The 14,388-nt window shown below is 39.5% G+C and overlaps 1 protein-coding gene across 1 annotated transcript; it reads left to right on the top strand.

Annotated features, from left to right (window-relative positions):
* The first annotated feature begins 235 nt into the window (after positions 1–235).
* TMEM123 (transmembrane protein 123) lies at positions 236–13,605 on the top strand. Its single transcript, XM_054390130.1, has 6 exons — positions 236–317; positions 2,938–3,006; positions 5,182–5,235; positions 9,821–10,009; positions 11,387–11,540; positions 13,581–13,605. The coding sequence occupies exons 1-6, from the start codon at positions 236–238 to the stop codon at positions 13,603–13,605; spliced, it is 573 nt and encodes a 190-aa protein (XP_054246105.1).
* The last annotated feature ends 783 nt before the right edge of the window (positions 13,606–14,388 follow it).

The following is a 14,388-nucleotide window of genomic DNA, read 5'->3' as shown; positions in this document are numbered from 1 at the left end:
TTCCAAGAGGTGTCTCATATACCAAACTACACTCTGTATGTGAGCAGCAGCCTCCAGACCTGAAAACAGGCATCGTGTTTTGATTTCAATGTATCTTCTTACAAAAGGTGGTGTATTTTTTCGTTCTCAAATTGACCAGGGTTGAGAAGCAGTTACTTGGGTCTGTGTTGTTTCCTTAAGCATCTAAGCAATGCTGTTTACACTTTCCTTTGCAAGACTGTGAGGTAATTTCACAATGTTGAGGTATGATGACCTTGTGCAAAAAGTCGCTGAGGTAATCCTGCCTGACCTCTGTTGTTGGGTGACCTACCTTCTTGGTAAGTCAAGAACACCACTTCAAAAATAGATACCAAAAGACCTTATTGAATCAAAGAGGGGGGGAAAAACCCCAAAGTTTCCAGATAGCAAAGATTTGAATTTATAGTTTGTCAAAATTGCCTGCCTTATGTTTCAAGAGATTTGGGGTCAGTGGATTGTTTTTGTTACAATCTCCAGAATCTGAGGTTCATCCATTTCAACTGAGAACAATTTTTCTGAGGGTAGAAACTATGTAGTGAATGGTTACATATCATGTTGCTGCTCTAACATCTCTGCTTTAACCATTCCAGCACCTCAAGCGTTGCTCCTTTGGATTACTCAGAGGTTACCGTGCAAGTCAGAGATCTTTCTGGTGGACTGTCAGTGCCTCTGTACCTTTTTGGTTTTTAAACTAACAGCAGCATAAAACTATCCTACTTTCCTGCTGTGCATCAAACTAGAAGAGAGAAGATGCCCAGACAGAATTTTATATATGACTTCTGAAATGTCCCCAAAATTAATCTGTAAAATTGTGCCTAGTAAAAATGTGAATTTATATACCAATGCCCTTGTGCAGCGTGAGGTTTAGTTAGTGTGAAGCCCGGGAACCCTTAGAATGTCTTTGCTGTAAATTTGATTTTGGGGAGTGGGCAGATTGACTTTTGTCACGTGTCAGGATTTGAATGAGTAGTACCACTCCTCAGTGTGTGGTTCTCCTACCAGGCTTCATCTTCATAGAACAGTAATTTGGTACATACCTGAGCTGGAGACTACAGATTCCTAACATTAGATATTCATGGGTGTGTTCAGGATATTAACCTGTTTGTTTTCAACAAGTATCTGAGCTATCCCTGTCACTTGCCCTGCATCTGTCTGTATGTTTAGCACAAGCACAGCTCCTGTGTCTGAATGCCACTTTAGAAAGTCAATTCCAGCTATAAAGATGGAAGACCTGACCTGATTTTGCCCTTTTGAAAGTTTGCTTATCCAAATTGTCTCCAGCTAGCACTTGTTTTGCACTGTAGCAGCAGAACAGTGTGAGGCCCTGGAAGCACTCAGAGTACCAAACTGGGCCAGAGCGTTTCACAGGAAGCATGCTTGCCTTGAGATACAGCCTGGCCAGCCACAAGTAGCTGTGGTTTTAGCTGCATCTGCATTTGACCTCAAACAGAACAGAACCGTCTGACAAAAATGTTACTGATCCCCTTTCCATGTCTTTTTCCAGTATATGGTGCTTTGGTGCATTGCTTTAAGTTGGATATTTCCTTGGTTTGCATTCATTTCATCATGAAAAGTAAACACAGAGATCCTCTAGACATTAGGAAAAAAATTCACAAAAATGGTTGTCAGGCACTGGAATGGGCTGCCCAGGGAGGTGGTTGAATCACCATCCCTGGATGTGTTTAAAAGCCATGTAGATCTGGTGCTTGGGGACATGGTGTAGTGACAGACTTGGTGGAGTGGGTGAAATGGCTGAACTTGATGATCTTGGAGGTCCTTTCCAGCCTGGATGATTCTATGATTTCCCCACCCACCCCACCCCCCCCAACCCCCTTCACCCTCTCCTTCCCTTCTCTCCTCTGGATCACAGTGGGAACGAGTATCAGCACAGAGTTTCTCTGCTCAAGATTTGAAGATTTGTTGATCTGTTTGTCCAATATCGCAACTAATCCTGTGGCCCAAAGAGCTTTACCTTGGCTCTTGCGCAGGACCTTTGACACTGCAGCTGGCTGCTGGCTTTCTCCCCTCTTCCTTCCTGTACTCATGCCTGCACATGTGCACCTGGGTCAGGGCATACTTCTAACTCTTGCACTTCTGTTTCCTGGAAAGGGCCAGAAACCCACACTGTTTTGCTTTGGGCTGGTTGCATTGTGCAGTCTGTGGTCTTGAGAGTCTCCAGTTGTCAGAGCCATCTGCGTAGAGATGTGAGCTGCTTTTCCCTTTGCCTTAATCCAGGGGTTCTTTCTGCTTCCTTGGTTGAAGTCTCCTGCTGTTGCTGCAGTGATACACATTGCTTCTAATCCAAACCCAAAGTAAGAATAATCAGCCCTCAATTAGTCTTCAGGATATGATGATAGGTCAGCAGAGGTGTGATCGTTCTCTACCCCACTCCCCACCTACTGTTAGTCTCTAAGCAACGTAGCTTCTTAGTGGAGCTTATTTTCTTACCATGCTGTTGGTGTAGGGGCAGAGCAAGCATCCATCTACATACAAAGGCCTTGCTGACTTCATAGGAAAAGATTTGCATGCAAAGTTTTTTTTTTTTCTTCTGCTGTAGGCGATGCAAGTCATATGTTATCACCCAAGGAAGGTACCATATTTTCTATCTCATACTTCCTTTCATCTCAAGGAAGAAGAGAAGTTGTGATGATTTACGATGGGGAATACAAAACTGAAGTTAGGAAAGAGTTCTGGGTCATTTAGTGGTTAGGTAGTACAGATGTTGTCATTTTTAATGGGCTAAGAGCAGACTGTTGTGGTATTGTGCTTTTATATCATTATACCTAACTCCTGTCCATGGTAGTTTAGTCATTTATATGCCCAAAGTATGTGACAGATGCTATACTAACTTTCTTTTTTTCCCCACTTCTTAGTAATAAAGCACCTAAAACTATCTTACTCTTCTTTGGATTTGTGTAGGAAATGAAGAGACAAACGACTCCAGCAGTACTACACCCATTAATACGACTTCAGGCCATAAGTTGCAAGGTAATACTCATAGTATTTCTGTTATGTTCCTCAGTAGTAGTGAGAAAAGCAATATTACTGTGTCTTAAGCTGTCCTGCAGTGGTTTACCCTTTGTTTTTACTGAATTACGAGCAGCAGCAAGGTAGTGCAATTGTTGTGTCTATTCAGGGACAACTAAAGAGATTTAATAAGAACAGTAGGGCACAGCTGAATCCTCATATGCTTGGATATGCCCAAACAACAGAGAGGAGAAATAAAATGAGAAAGTGTTATGTGTAGAACTAGAAATATCTGCCAAAATTAATTTACAGTTAAAGAGAACTGCCAGCCCAAGAAGTCTACTAGGCTAGAATTAAGCGTTCTTGGGAAAAAGGCAAGGCACTTGTTAATTTGATTTTTAACATTAAAATGGATTCTGGGTCCACTGCACTTGGGCTTGTTGCTAGAGGTCATGTTTATTTCATAATGTAATCTCATTTTGACTGTTAAGCTGTGTACCTTTATGTATGTGCCATGCAAAAGGCATATTCCTTGAGTCATTTTTGCCCTGTACTGCTCTCATCTCGTTTGCTGTTGGCCAGCCAATGGGACATATAGCCAATACTCTGCTCACTGACTTACTCTGTCTTGTGTTACTTGCATTACTGACTCGCACCCAAACTCCAGGCAGTGTACATGGCTTCTTTTCACCTGTGTGGGCATGCAGTCCCCATCCAGGCATGCAGTGCCGGGGTTGCAGAAGTCAGCACTCAGAACTTGGAAGAAACCCAAAGCTGTTCTGGTTGCAATATTGGGCCAGTGTGGGAAAGATTTAGCCCCAGGCATATCCATGTCTTACACTGCTGTAAAAGTCAACATATCCAAGACAGAATGTGTTTGTAATTGTACATCATAGACTGTTTCTCAAAGGCAATTAAATCTGCAACTTAATATTCCAGGTATGTCAGGATAAGGATTGCATGAACACTATGAACTGATGGGGGTAGTTAGCTATGATTATACCAAAGAAAAGGCAAAATAATTCATTCTGTTTTGGTAGATGGTTTGAAGGTGTGAATTTGTTGCAGTTGTTCTTAAACCTGATCTTGCTTATAACATATATGAAACTGCAAAGAGCATTGACAAAACTGTTTTAGACTAGACTTTTCCAGTAGTGGCAGCAACAGATCTGTCCAAAGGAAATAGGTCTGCTTCCTGATTGTGGTAGCTGTGGTGGTGTTCTTGTCTTCTCTGAGGTTATACACTTTGTTTTCCAGCCATGCTGAAAAATTATAGAGCTGCTCCAAGGTGCACAGCAGCAGCAGCAGCATGGGAGGAAGCTGTAAAAGATCAGTTACTTCAGAGAAAAGATCAGTCACAGAATGAGCATAGACAAGGCAGAATGAGGGAAGGGAAATATGGGCAGTGATACTCCCAAGAACAAGATTTACCAAACAGCTCAGTAGGTCTTTGCCAGGAGGAAGAGACTGTTAGCTTGTAAGAAACAAGTGAAGAAGGATGCAGCATTGAGGACAGAAGTGGGAGTGGGAGGGTGCCTGAGAACCTAGAAGTAATGTGAGTAGGGAAGGGGGTTGGGAGTAGAGAACTGGAAAAGTAGAAGTGAAAGAAAGGAGGGAAGAAAAACCATTAAGACTGAAAAATGCTTTACAATCTAAGTATTTGGAAACAGGCAGATTCTTAGGACTCTTTTTGTGTAGAGAGCATAAGCCCAGCAAAAGATGTTTCACAGGGTATCTATCTGTCCCTACCTGTCACAAATACAGTGTCTTCCTAGCAGGAGCTCAGTTTGTAACAGCAGCAAAATGAAAGAAAAGATTGAGAGGCAGGAAATGGAACTGAAACAGAGGAGTAGAAGCTAAGAAAAAAAAGGTCAAAGTAGGTTAAGAAAGTCAGTGATGATATGGCTGATAATAGCAACTGGAATAGAGCAAAAAGAGATGATGTAAAGAATTCAGAGGCAGCCCACTTGGGCACTGCTGTGCATGCAGTAGTAATTCTGTTCTTGCTGCACTGAGATCTGGAAGTGTTTTGCAGAGGCATAAAACCATCTGCTTTGGGATGGAACATGCTCTTCTCTGTTCCACTTGTAGTCTGCAAACACAGATACCCTAAGGAGAGTATTGTGTTGTGGGTACTGTAATTACAGTATGTTAAAACAAAACCTAATAATTTTCTGTTTCCTTTTTTCCTTGAAGGCAATAGCAGCCTCATTGTTATATCATCCACGCAACCTACAACATCTACAGTAGGTATGTATCTGTTCATCTGTCCATTACTATGAACCTAGAAACTAGCTTCAAACCTACCACAGATCACAGAATCTCAGAATTATTTGGGTTGGAAAGGACGTAGTTGGTCGTGTAGGACAACTCCACTGCTATGGGTAGGAACATCATTTGCTAGATCAGGTTGCCAAAATCCCCATCCAACCTGACCTTGAACACTTCCAATGATATGACATCCACAATGTCTCTGGGCAATCTGTTCCAGTGTCTCACCACTCCCATCATAAAAATTTCCTCCATTGTATCAAATTGTAAAGAAATACCTCTCAAAAGCAGGTATTTGGGAGAGGCATTATCATCTTAGTGCTGGGAGGCAACAAGTAAAAACTAAAATGAAATTTAGCTAGCATGCTTCATCAGTAGAAACAGTGATGTCTGTGGTGCTATTGAAAAACAAGAATCAAAATAAAACTTCAAGGAAAAATTTATGGAAGTCAGTCTTTTTTATTTTATTTTTTGTCTGTAAGCAAACTTACTCTGTTTTCCTGGAGTTCAGATGAATAGGTTATCTCAAACAGTGTATTTCTGCTTAATGTTATTTCACAATAAATACATTTAGGGTATAATGAAGTCCCAGAGGCTTGGGTTTCAGGCCTCATTTCCTTTTAGGTAAGAATCACAGCACCTTATACCATAGAAAATACTCCTTACAGAGCTCATAGCACAGGACAGTGGAGTTCAAGTGAGATACAAGTAGCAGATCTGTGACAGTTCATCACAGGGACTTTTGTATTCTAGCACTGCCATCTTTCCTTCACAACTTGACAAAAGAACTGTAGGTAAGAATGATTTCCCAAGGCAGCAGTGTTGTAGCCACAATGCTCTAACACAAGCAACGTGTTTACAAAACACATCTTTGTAGAAAGAAAGATTAGCAGGATTAGATCAACTAGTAGAGTTTGAAAGTAGGTATTTAACCTGGGACACAAACAGTTCATCCACATGGATTGGCAGTGTTCCAACTGTTGGCTCTGTCAATGTGAGATTATTAAGAAAGGAAATTTTAAAAGTTATCTTTTGGAAGAACTTGCACGGGCTTATTTCACATAAGGAAAGACTGGGTAAGAATTAATGTCATGCAGTTGGGTGGTCTGGTGCACAGATACCAGATTGTATCTGAGAAAAGAGAAACTGGGTCCCTTTTGTGCTAAGGGCCATGTGAAAGAAGGGTAGAAATGCTGTGCCTACCCTAAGATACTTTGGGGGTTTGTGGATTTTTATGCTGATCCTATGGTCCCAGCTATGTCATTCTGTTTCCAGTACAACTCTGTGTCTCAGTAGTCTCCAGATAACCTCTGAATTGCAACACTCAACACTTGTTATTCATTTAAGAATAAAATACCAGGGAAAACCAAACCATCTCTGCAAAGACCTTCCTTTTGATAGCAAGGAAGTGCCACGGCATCTCATTCTATTGCCTGCAGCATACCAGTTTAAGCATGTCTGACTTGGAAGAGGAGAGATTTTTGTAATTTCCTTGTTCCCTTAGGGTCTTCCCCATGTGTAAAGCTGCTGTTAGCCCCAGGTGTTTCTTTCACCCTGGGCTCCACACGTTCTGCCCTCTGCTCTAACCCTGACTGTGGGTTTCTTGCAGAGATCTGAGCTTTACTGTGTATGGATAATAATAAAAATACTGAAAAGAGGCCTGAGCTCTTTACTGTTAGGCACAGTACAAACCTAACAGACAGCAATGCCTTGCTTCACACAGTTTATGATTCATTTCCTTCTCTTTTTTTTGTTGCTGTTGTCTTAAAACCTATGAAGTTTTTCACAATGTTCATCCATTTTGATTATCTGTCTTGACCAACATAAAGACTAATAGATACATGTATTTAATTTTGCTTTGGGTTTTTTTGGTGGTTTTGTTTGTTGGGTTTTTGGAAGCTTTTCATGACAGGAGCAAAAGTCTCTTTCATTCAGTCATTTTCCATGCAAAAGAGAGCATTTGTGTATTTTAGAGCATTCTGTAACCATTATTTTCTATGTAGCATGGTCCTTATGCAATTTGAGTTCTTTGTTCTTGTTGAGTTAGAACAAAGAGTGGCAGCTAAGAATTCTTATATTTTTCTATACATATAGTTTGATGGATATGGCATAGCTATGTAATGTTTAAACACAGATAGCATACAGAGTAAAACACGCATCTCTCTTAAAGCATCATAAACTTGAACTCTATTACTGGCTTGTGGCCTTTTTGAATAATAAAAATTAACTCAGGCAGTCTGGGTTTGTTTAGTGTGATGTTCAATGAAGCCCTGCTGGTCTTTTGGGATGAAATTAATTAGGGAGATAAAAGAACAATGTACAGATGTTGCTAGCAAATGTTGTTTCATCTTAATTCAGTTGGTAAAATAGTATGGGTGAGATTTTTCAGAGACACAGATTGGTGCCCAGTTCATGTGAGCTACCCAAATTCACTGTCTGCCTCAGCCTTCCGCTGATGTTTTGAAATGACTGATGCTAAATACATCATGAAAAGTTAAATCTGTAGGAAATTAGCCAGGTTTTACTCCTAATGTTTCATAAACAAGTAAGACAAAATAATAGCTATAATAAAAAGGTGGGGGAGCAGGGAGGATGTGTGAATTTTCTGAAATTCCTGGTGATAGCTGCTTGGATATTTTTTGTTCCCACTCACGTTTTCTGCAGTTTAATGCTGGTGGGATAAATACCACCTTTGTGTGACATTGTTTCATAATGTTAGACATGTAACAATTAGCCATTATGTTGCTCAGCCAGTACAATATTCAGAAATCGTGGCTAAAAACCCCAATAAAACCCACGCAAAACTGACTGACACTCACCTTCAGATTTTTCTTTCTTTGTATTTTGTATTGGTGTGTTTGAGTGTATTTTGTATTAGGAATGAAGTTACCAGGTGTGGTTTTGTGTCATAGAACTGGAGATGGTTTCCATATAGACATTCCCTTGTTTATTTCCTACAATGAGGAATCATTTCATGTTTATAGATCGTTGTACCTTTGGGGAGTTGACAGCATTAAAATGTGCCCTGAATTTTATCTGATGTATTTTATACATGCTTCATAGAGGAACTGAATTTCCTAATTGTAAGAAAGGTAAGCACATAAATACAGTACTCCAACTGTTCCATCTCAATGAATGCTCATTTCAAAGTGTTTCCTATGGTTATGGCACAATACAGTTATGACATCAAAGAACAGGAAAATAACATTTACTACAGGGACTGTATTGGGCTGTATCAGTAGTTTTAAGGTTAAATGACCCATAGAAGTATTGTGTAAGCCAGTTCCTTTCTGAATGCCTACATTGTTGTATTGTTTGGGGATTTTAAGTTTTTGATGTTCACATCTGTGCTGGAAGCAGTGATACTTAAGTCTTAGTAAAGACACTGTTCTGTGTGTAGCTAGTCTGGCTTTTAACCACACTTACAGGAAAATTATCCTATAGAAGCATTTTAGATGCTGTATGAAAAAAAAAAAAAAGAAGAATTTGAGTATTTAGTGTGGAATTGAGATGAAACTATCTGGTCTTCAGTTGCTCTAGATTTGATCCATTTCAAGAAAACATGGGTGTAATTAGATATTTAAATGCCTGTAATTAAAAGCTTTTGTAGTGTTTAAAATGAACCCAACTTGTGTGATGTTATAGAAACAATACACAAGTGGAGAGCTGCAAAGGAAGCTTTTTCTCCCTACATTCCTTCTTACATAAAAGCACGTATTGTTTGCTTAGGGAAATGTTACTTGGGTAACAGGCTTATGTTTATTGTGAATTCCTTCTTAGAAAAATAAGTCAGTATTCTTAAGGTCATTCTAGCTGTCTTTCTTCCAATAAGGTTCTAAGGATTTTGCTATAAATATCAGTCTCTATTATTCTTGAATTCTGCTTTGTGGTATTTTTATTACTGCTTTCTGAGGTGGGAAGGGAATGTGTTAGGTAAAAAAAGTGTCGGTTTGGTGTCAGTTATGCACATGAAACAGCATTGTAATCTTCCTTTTACCTTTGGCAAGAGAGCTTGCTACAGAATTCTCTCTGCTAAGTTTAATATACGTACCACCACAGCAAAGCCAGTGTTTCATTCAGAAGCAAATTATAGATCAAATCGTGACTGAGGTTGGGTGGGTGGGATTTTGTGCAATATCCATCCTTACCAGAAAAGCTCAGTTGTCTGAAAAGGTGAGTGCTTCAAATTTTAAAAAATTTAAAAATCTCTAAGTTTAGTTGTGATTCTATTCATTTTTGGATAGTGTTACTAAAAAAAAAAACCAAAAACCAACACCCAAACAAAACAAAAAAACCCTTTCTAAAAGTTATTGGATATTATCTAGCCTTTCTTTACATCTTTCCCTTTAAACCATTCCTGATCTTGAGCCCCAGAAATCTGATGTTAGGGCTTTCCAGAGGCAATGCATAGAGGAAGAGTCTTTGTGCAAGCCTAGGTCTCCATGCAGTGGCATTTTCGTTGTTACTCTGTCATTCTGTTTGAGCTTTGTAAATGTTATCTTGTTCAGAGCTCATACGGTTTTATCTATTTTTCTGTGTGCTATCACAAATAAAAATTTCCCAGGTGTGACCACCAGTACTACTCATCTGACCAATACCAGTCAGCCCACCAACACTGCTATGTCTGTCACCTTGACAACTCAGCCCACCAAAGTTAACCAGACAACAGGATCCACCACAGCTCTGTCAGTCACATCACAACCCAATATTACAGTGTTGACCACAACCAAGATTTCTTTCACTTCTGTAACAGGTGAGTTCACATTTCAAGGAGCTCATGAAGTCTTGTGTACATGTTGATACGTGTTGTACAATTATAGTTTTACAATGTCAGTTTTAGAGTTGTGTGGCAAAGGAAGGAGGCATTTGCTGGAAAACTAGAGTAAGGTGGGAGGCTTATTGTTGAGTTGGCTATAATAGTGTTGCTCTGAGCATTCTACTTACTTAAATAAGGCTTCACTTAACCTGAGAGACCTGACATATTTTGGAAAAAAATAAAATAAATGTGAGCAGTCTGAACCAGCAGCCACCACCAAGGTGATTAGCAATGTTAGGAAAAAGGCTGGCACAACTTTTGTATTTGTTCAGCTCTCCTACAGCTTACTTGAACTCACCTCTAATACTTCCTTTTTCTCAGCTGATGTGTGGCTCAAAAGAAATTATGCTGGCTTGGTAGAAAGACTGGGTTCTGTTAACTACATTTGTAGTGTGGCAATTAATTTTATCCTTAACGGAGGATAGAGTATGACTATGAGTGAATTTTACTTCATGTAAAAGTTGCCACACAGAGTTTGACAATACCTTTTAATACAAAGCCAGCAAGTGCAGAATTCAGTATTCCTTGCAGTCAGGTGCCTGTTAGGGCTATTTCATGCTTACACTTCTGAACACATCTGTTGCTCACATGTCAGTGCAGTGGATAGGTGAAGCTGTCATCAGCAGAACTTTTAGTTGGCCACATAACACTCCCTGTGGCAAATACAAATAGAGATGGGCACAGACTGGTTCTTTTCATGGAAGTCTGTAGCAGATGGAACCAGTTTTCACACAAACTGCTATAGCTTATCTAAGGTCTTGTTATGTATATTAATATTTGTGTTGGGCTGCAGAGCTGATCTGATTTGGAGAGCAAGAGTACAACTCCATGAGACCATAGTTCGTTGCCACCAGATGTGTTTTACACCCACCACTGACTCAGTATGCTCAGCTGACTTAAAAACAACTTCCTTTTCTGCTTGGGTTAATCTCAGGCCAGTTAGTGAGTTAAGTTGGTTCATGAAAAACACTAGCACTAGCCTAAAAAGGGCAGAAACTGTATGTGTAGAAGGAAGGGAGAGCAGGAAGGAAAAAGGGCAGGGGAAAGAGGGAGGTGGAAATGAGAAGGGGCAGTCACTCTTTCAGTGACAGCAAGTAGTTGGATCAGTTGCTCCTGCATCCCCAGAATTTGACACTTAAAACCAGAGCTCTAGATTTCTGGGTTCTTGGCTGATACCTTGCCAGTTTATCTATGTTAAATTTGTCTAATTGGGTATTTAGATGATATGTCAATGAGAGGGAAAGACAGATAGAGTTCCTTGAAACACAATTTTGCAAGCTCTGCAAAAAGTGATTTTTGTTTTCTTCTTTTCAGCTACATCTAAATCTGAGGCTGTTGTAGCCAAAACCTCTAGATTTGATGTGGGCAGTTTTGTAGGTGGCATTGTGCTGACACTTGGAGTCCTAGTTATTCTCTACATCGGGTGCAAAACCTATCACTCTAGAAGAGGCATTCGGTACAGAACCATGTAAGTTCCCAAGGGATTGTCCCTTGTTAATTTACTACTTTGTTGAGGGGAACAAGGACAAACATGAAGAATGAACTCTGATGCATCCATTTATTTAATATGTATTAATGTCATTAAGATCATGTGATGATCTTGTCTTTCACCACTTGGGATATTCCTCATTATTGCTACACCTGTCTTCTGTGTTTGGGGTTTTTTGTGTGTGTGTTGTGTTTGTTTTTTTTTTTTCTCTGATCTATTAATATAAAATAACTTTGTGGTTTTTAAAGGATCATTTTCCTTCAGCTATTCCATGAATAGCTTATATTTCCTGGAAAGCATTCCTTGACATGTTTGCTGCAGTTTGCAATATTTTCTTTCTGAAACGTTCTCCTAGACTCTATTTGTCTGTTCATTCTTTGGTGGCTTTCTGCCCCTCGCCATTTTGTTGGAATTCTGTTGCCACATCTCTCTCTTTTACTGCCTTTTAGGTACCTTCACGTGTAGTTTGAGCAGCCTGTTTTAAAGCCAAATATCTAATATTCCACATTCTTAACCCACCCCAGTTGATGTGATTCATTGATTTATTGTCACAGAAGACATTCAGAGGCAATGTGGCCATTATTCATATTTTTAAAAGCACAGTATTTGGTTTTTGTCAATACATGAACTCAGACTTTTGCCCCACCTTGCAATATAGGCAGGCCAGCTGGTTGATATCCAGTATTTAAGTTTCTGTGTTATCCTGTTCTCAAGACCAGAAACGTGTCCATGAAACTGGACAAGCACAGAACCTGCTTTTAAGTACCTTTCACAAGTCCATGAAACGAGGAGTAGGCATCTGTATCTGAACTAGTCATATCATTCTTGTTACCCTAAAGTAGGGTAAATCTGTCAGATACATGAGTTTATCTATATGTTTTGGTATTTACTTACTGTGAAGGCATAAAGAATGGATAAAGAAGTCTCTTCTCTGAGTATTAAAAGGTATAGGCTGGTTCCCACTTGATGTTGACACTGTGTGTACACCAGTAAATTTAACCTTCTTTGAGCTGTGGGATGCTGATATTTTTGCTGTGGAGTGCAGCTGCTGTACAGCAGATGCAAGCCTATTGAGAGTAAGCTTGTTTTTCTTAGTTGTCTTCTTAAGACCCTTTAGAAGTCATCTGTGTGTTTCAGACGGTCTGTAGCATGCAATTTGAAAAAAACTGATTTAAACAGATTCTCTGCCACCAACTCTCTTCCTTACCATATCAAATTAGAGGAGAGGAGGTAGTCAGTCCAGTCTTGTCTTGGGTATGGCTCTTTGTAGTGCTCCTCTTTCTCCTGTGCAGCATTCATTTCTGAAACCACAGAAACAGTCAGACATCTGTGATTTCAACAGATTGTACCATCTCTTTTTCCATTTTTACTCAGCTCTACTCAGTTTTCTTCTAGACTTCCATACCTGCCTCCTTGTCTCCCACCTAGTGTAAGAACTGGCAATTCTTAAGATTAAGTTGCTTTTCTTTTTCTGATTCAGTATCATCCTTCTCAGTTGGGAAGCTTGTGTCAAGTGAGGTAAAATCATTAGATTTGTCGGAATGCTTATGTTCAGGCCTGTTTCTTCCTCTCCATCTTGACGACTCCTCACTGGTCGTGGAATTCAGCCAGCCCCTGCTGCACATAGCAGTGTTTGAATAGGTATTGTAGAATTTAGATCAACAGTATCTTTTAAAAGAAAGGAAACCTGCTGCTGAGTTTGTAAACTGGCTTGGATTAGCTGTTACTACTGAATACAGGTAAGATAGAATGGATAAAAATGCCTGTCAGTGTACAAATTCATACAGCCCGTCTAAAAATACATACTTGAATGAAATGCAAAAGCCAAAATGTGAATAAGCTGGCAGATTGTTGACAAAACAAAGTTGTTCTGTTAACCTCACACTTGGCTCGCAGAGGACTGTTAACTCCCAGATCAATGTGCCCTTAACCCTTCTCAGCAAGATGGCTTCTCTTCACAGAATAACCTTCTCGTGTTGCTTGTATTGCAGAACATTAATTACTGTGTTTCTATTACAGTGATGAACATGATGCCATCATTTAGAGAGACTTCAGGGAAGACAGTATTGGAAACTCACCCTATCTATCACAGCTATTGTACTTCTGAAAGAGTGCCTTTCATAAAGATGATCCCAGTCTCTAAACCTTTCTTGGGTGTGATCCTGCAGAATGTTGAGAACCTCTTTAAACATCCTGGTTTCTTTTGCACTGGCTTTCAACAGAAGAGGAACTCAGCACCTCATAGAGAGAGTATTTTGTTTTTCCAGGATTTATAACCAAATTAAAAACCACAAATACTGATTCATTTTAAGGTACACACACAAGTCTCCGGAATGGGTAATTACTAGCACAGTGGATCACATCACTGCAATTCTAAACTCTGTTATTTCTCACATACTGCATAAATCCAATATGTTCCATAATGGATATGTAGGTTAAATAGGAGACCTTTGAGACCAAGCATAGGTTTTTTTTGCAAGTACATTTTGTTTGGTAGTATTTTTTTTTTATTAAATTGTATTTATTTTGAAGTTTGGTGTGAGCTTCAGTTTAGACATTTTTGGATTTTGAACAATTCAGTTACTTTTTATTAGGCTACCAAGGGATATGGTTTGCTAACTGTATAGAAGGTGATAATGAGTACTGTAAACTTAGTTATTAGCTCACCAGTGACTTGCAGAAACTTTCTAGCTCCAGGAATCTTGAACAGACTGGAGATACCCATCCTCTACTCTTTCTTCTGAGTGGGTCCTTATAAGAAAACAGACTATGTGATCCTTAGCTTCTTTTTTCTAGCATGTAAACCAGAAAGTGATAGAGTAATTGC

The sequence above is a fragment of the Indicator indicator genome, chromosome 1 (assembly GCF_027791375.1).
Source record: "Indicator indicator isolate 239-I01 chromosome 1, UM_Iind_1.1, whole genome shotgun sequence".
NCBI classification, from domain to species: domain Eukaryota; kingdom Metazoa; phylum Chordata; class Aves; order Piciformes; family Indicatoridae; genus Indicator; species Indicator indicator.
Note: the sequence above shows the minus strand (reverse complement) of the source record. Positions and strands in the feature narration are given on the sequence as shown.